General features: G+C 40.3%; 1 protein-coding gene across 1 annotated transcript; it reads right to left on the reverse strand.

Annotated features, from left to right (window-relative positions):
- Positions 1–243: 243 nt before the first annotated feature.
- LOC113215458 (uncharacterized) lies at positions 244–2,088 on the reverse strand. The gene is made up of 6 exons (XM_052268815.1): positions 1,848–2,088; positions 1,613–1,760; positions 1,503–1,537; positions 1,098–1,262; positions 975–1,022; positions 244–893 (listed from the first exon to the last, which is right to left on the reverse strand). Exons 1-6 carry the CDS (start codon positions 2,086–2,088, stop codon positions 244–246), a joined length of 1,287 nt encoding a protein of 428 aa, XP_052124775.1.
- Between the last annotated feature and the right edge of the window lie 1,067 nt (positions 2,089–3,155).

The following is a 3,155-nucleotide window of genomic DNA, read 5'->3' on the forward strand; positions in this document are numbered from 1 at the left end:
TAATGTGTACTTCAAAGAAATTCTCCCATGGCTGGCATCCAGAAACTGATGAAGTCTTTCCTCTCTGTTTTGTAAAGGAAATTAATAAAACATTTTTTTTGTAAAAGTATTTTTTACTTGAGAATAATTGTACATATACAACACTAGCATTGAATAAAATACCATTGAAATATGTAGGATATGAAAGAAATTACAAATGCAGTTAATATTTATCATTAGCCATAATGGGTTTTCCAAGATTAACTAGACCACACGACCACACACAATTACAACAATATTGACTAAGTAGGGAACAATGTTCCAGGGAACCTTAAACTTCAGAATGTGATACTCCCTTACTCTCTGAATAATTCTCTCTACATGCACACGGGCTCTAGCAATTTTTGCACATTGGACAGACTCAGCCCTACTAAACTTTTTAGTCTTGGATCTCATGAAGGGTGGTCGAATCAAAGCAAGCAGGGAGTCTTGGCATTCCTTGTCTATATCAAATCCCTTATCCACCATTAACCCATCACCAGGATCACACATACCATACACTCCAGTAGCCTGAGTAACCACCTTATCAGATGCTCTACCACCAAAAGAACTACCACAGTGAGACACTAAACCACTAGGAGTACAGATCATCATTACTTTAGCCGTAAATTTTTTCTTGTAGTGAGAATACAATCTAATACGGCATGCAATGCACTTGGGCTTTTCAACTGGAATTTCATATGCATCTAAAATGGCTCTGGTGGACTTATAGTGTCTAAAACACTTGGGCATATTTTTGAGAATTTTCTCTTTGTCAGGCCACACAATCATACAAGTCAAAATTTTTGATAGAACTATCACAGAATCATAAAAGTAATTACAGCATGTTTGAATAGTCAGATCAAAGAAAGCTGCTAGTGAAGAGAAACTCACTGTTAATTTTACTTTAATCATTGTTAAAATTATTCTGTCACGGGTGCAAAGTGAAAAATTACCATATGTACTGGCAGGAGCCAGCTTGTCAAAGGCAGTAGTCAAAGAATCTAATAGTGCAAGAGAATGAATTCCAGTAGCTGAAAATAGTTTCTTGTCTGAGGAGAGAACACTGGAAAAAATACCTGAAGAATTATTTAGGTCAACTTGGATGCCAATATCTCTCAGCTTGCGTTCGTCATCAGTGTGGACTATGTGGACATCTTCATAATCAGCATCACCACCAGCAGTAGACACATCACCAACACCATCCGCCACCACAGCATTACTTTCGTTGTCACACATGCTTGCTTGATAGGAAAAAACAGATTAATGTATAAAAAATATCACAAGACATTTAAGGGTACAAAAGGTACCTTATGAGATATGTAAAACAAATTGAAAATTAACAGTTGATTGAATGAATTCATGCAGTATTCAAATTAATATTAGTTGATAAATTGATGGAAAAAACTTAAAGTATAAAATTAAAACAAAAAAGAATGACTAAGCCCAGTCTGACTCTGGGGCCAAAACTTTAACTTTCAAACCTGATACCAAATTACCCGATGTTGATGCAACAGACCTGAGAAATAAAGGACACATTAAACAACCAATAAACTTTGAAAAAATAATAGAATCTTCATAAAATGTTTCTTACTTCGTGGCTCGTTTCTTAGCCCGTTCATTTCTAGCCTCCATCTTACGCTTCACAGGAGATATTATTATTCTATCTGCTGTCCTCTTGGGCAAGTTGAGGGAAGGAACAGCATCTGGCTTCAATCTAAATTTCTTACAATCCTGTTTCACTGCAAAAGAATACATGCTCAGATAACCTCCATCAAAACATTTATTATAATCTCTCTTCTGTACACACAAAGCCTTCTGATACTCACTTGACTTTTTGTAATCCTCCTTCGTAAAATGTTTACTACATACAGCCATCTTATCCGAGAGATCTTTACCAGTTTTAATAGCAATCGCCCATTTCTTTCTTAAAGCTAAATCTTTAGGGACCTGGTGGAGGTGGTTCTCTCCTGTTTTTACATCCGAACACTGCGGAACACAACAGTTGTGTCGCTCCCGGGTCTTTTTCTTGGCACTTACTGCGGTATTATCGCTCTCAGTATCACTCATTGTTGTTAATGTTCAAAATACCGCACAACAAATAAATATAACACGCGATATGACGCCTACAGAGCCACCCTGTATTTAAACACCATGCAGCGCTTAGGCGTAGCCCCCGTCCCGGTCACGGTTTCGCTAGTTCGCGCGGCGACCGCCGCAGCGCTGCGCGAGCCGTTTGAAACGCCAATTACCCCGTCTCTGGTGTCAGCGCCGCAGGCCTAGCTATGTGCGCCAGGCGCGTCGCAGCGTAACAGTGTTTCGTGAGATATCGCGAAGCCTGTTACGCGAGACGTGGTCTGGCGTACATATAGCTAGTAGTAGCTTCACACTGCCGGCAGGTTGTAATTTGACCCGTTTTCTTATGCTCTAGGCACAGAGAAGGTTTAGTGGATGCCAAGCAAGTTACACCGCATCCCACTACAATCTCTAGGCACATCGCCTCAGAGGCCGACAAGGCAAGAATTGATTTAAAAGTAGAGATTGGAGGTATCTTAGAAAAGAGGGCTATTGCAGCCACTACTGATGGATGGACTGAAGACCACACGAAGTCGAAGCTACTGGGTGTGACCATTCACTTCATTTGTGACAATTTTAAATATCACTTTCGTCTATTGTTTGCACTCCCCTTCGTGGCTGAGGATGGTTCTGCCGAAAGCGTGCGTGCTGTTCTAGATGCACAACTGTCAAAATTTGACTTGGCCTGCAACAGATTAACCTGGGTCACAGATAATGGGAGTGACATTTTCAAAGCGTTATCTGATATGCCCAGGTTATACTGTGCAGACCATGCCATAAACATTGTGATCAGGACTACGCTGAGCGTGAAATACGCTGATATCATATCCAGGTAAATGAAAATGTACATACGAGGGGGAAATCACTTGGGGTCGTAGAGTACGGGCTATTTCCTGGTATTTCTCCTGCCATTTCGTTTATTTCTCGCTTATTTCGGATTATTTCAGGGTATTTCGCGGTATTTTACAGTATTTCGGGGGTATTTCGCGACTATTTCACCGACTTTTTGCGTGTATTTCGGGTCTATTTCGTTCTATTTTGCCTTTTGGGTTCCACCTGCA

Source organism: Frankliniella occidentalis, unplaced genomic scaffold (genome assembly GCF_000697945.3).
Source record: "Frankliniella occidentalis isolate FOCC.00 unplaced genomic scaffold, Focc_3.1 Scaffold77, whole genome shotgun sequence".
In the NCBI taxonomy this organism is placed as follows: domain Eukaryota; kingdom Metazoa; phylum Arthropoda; class Insecta; order Thysanoptera; family Thripidae; genus Frankliniella; species Frankliniella occidentalis.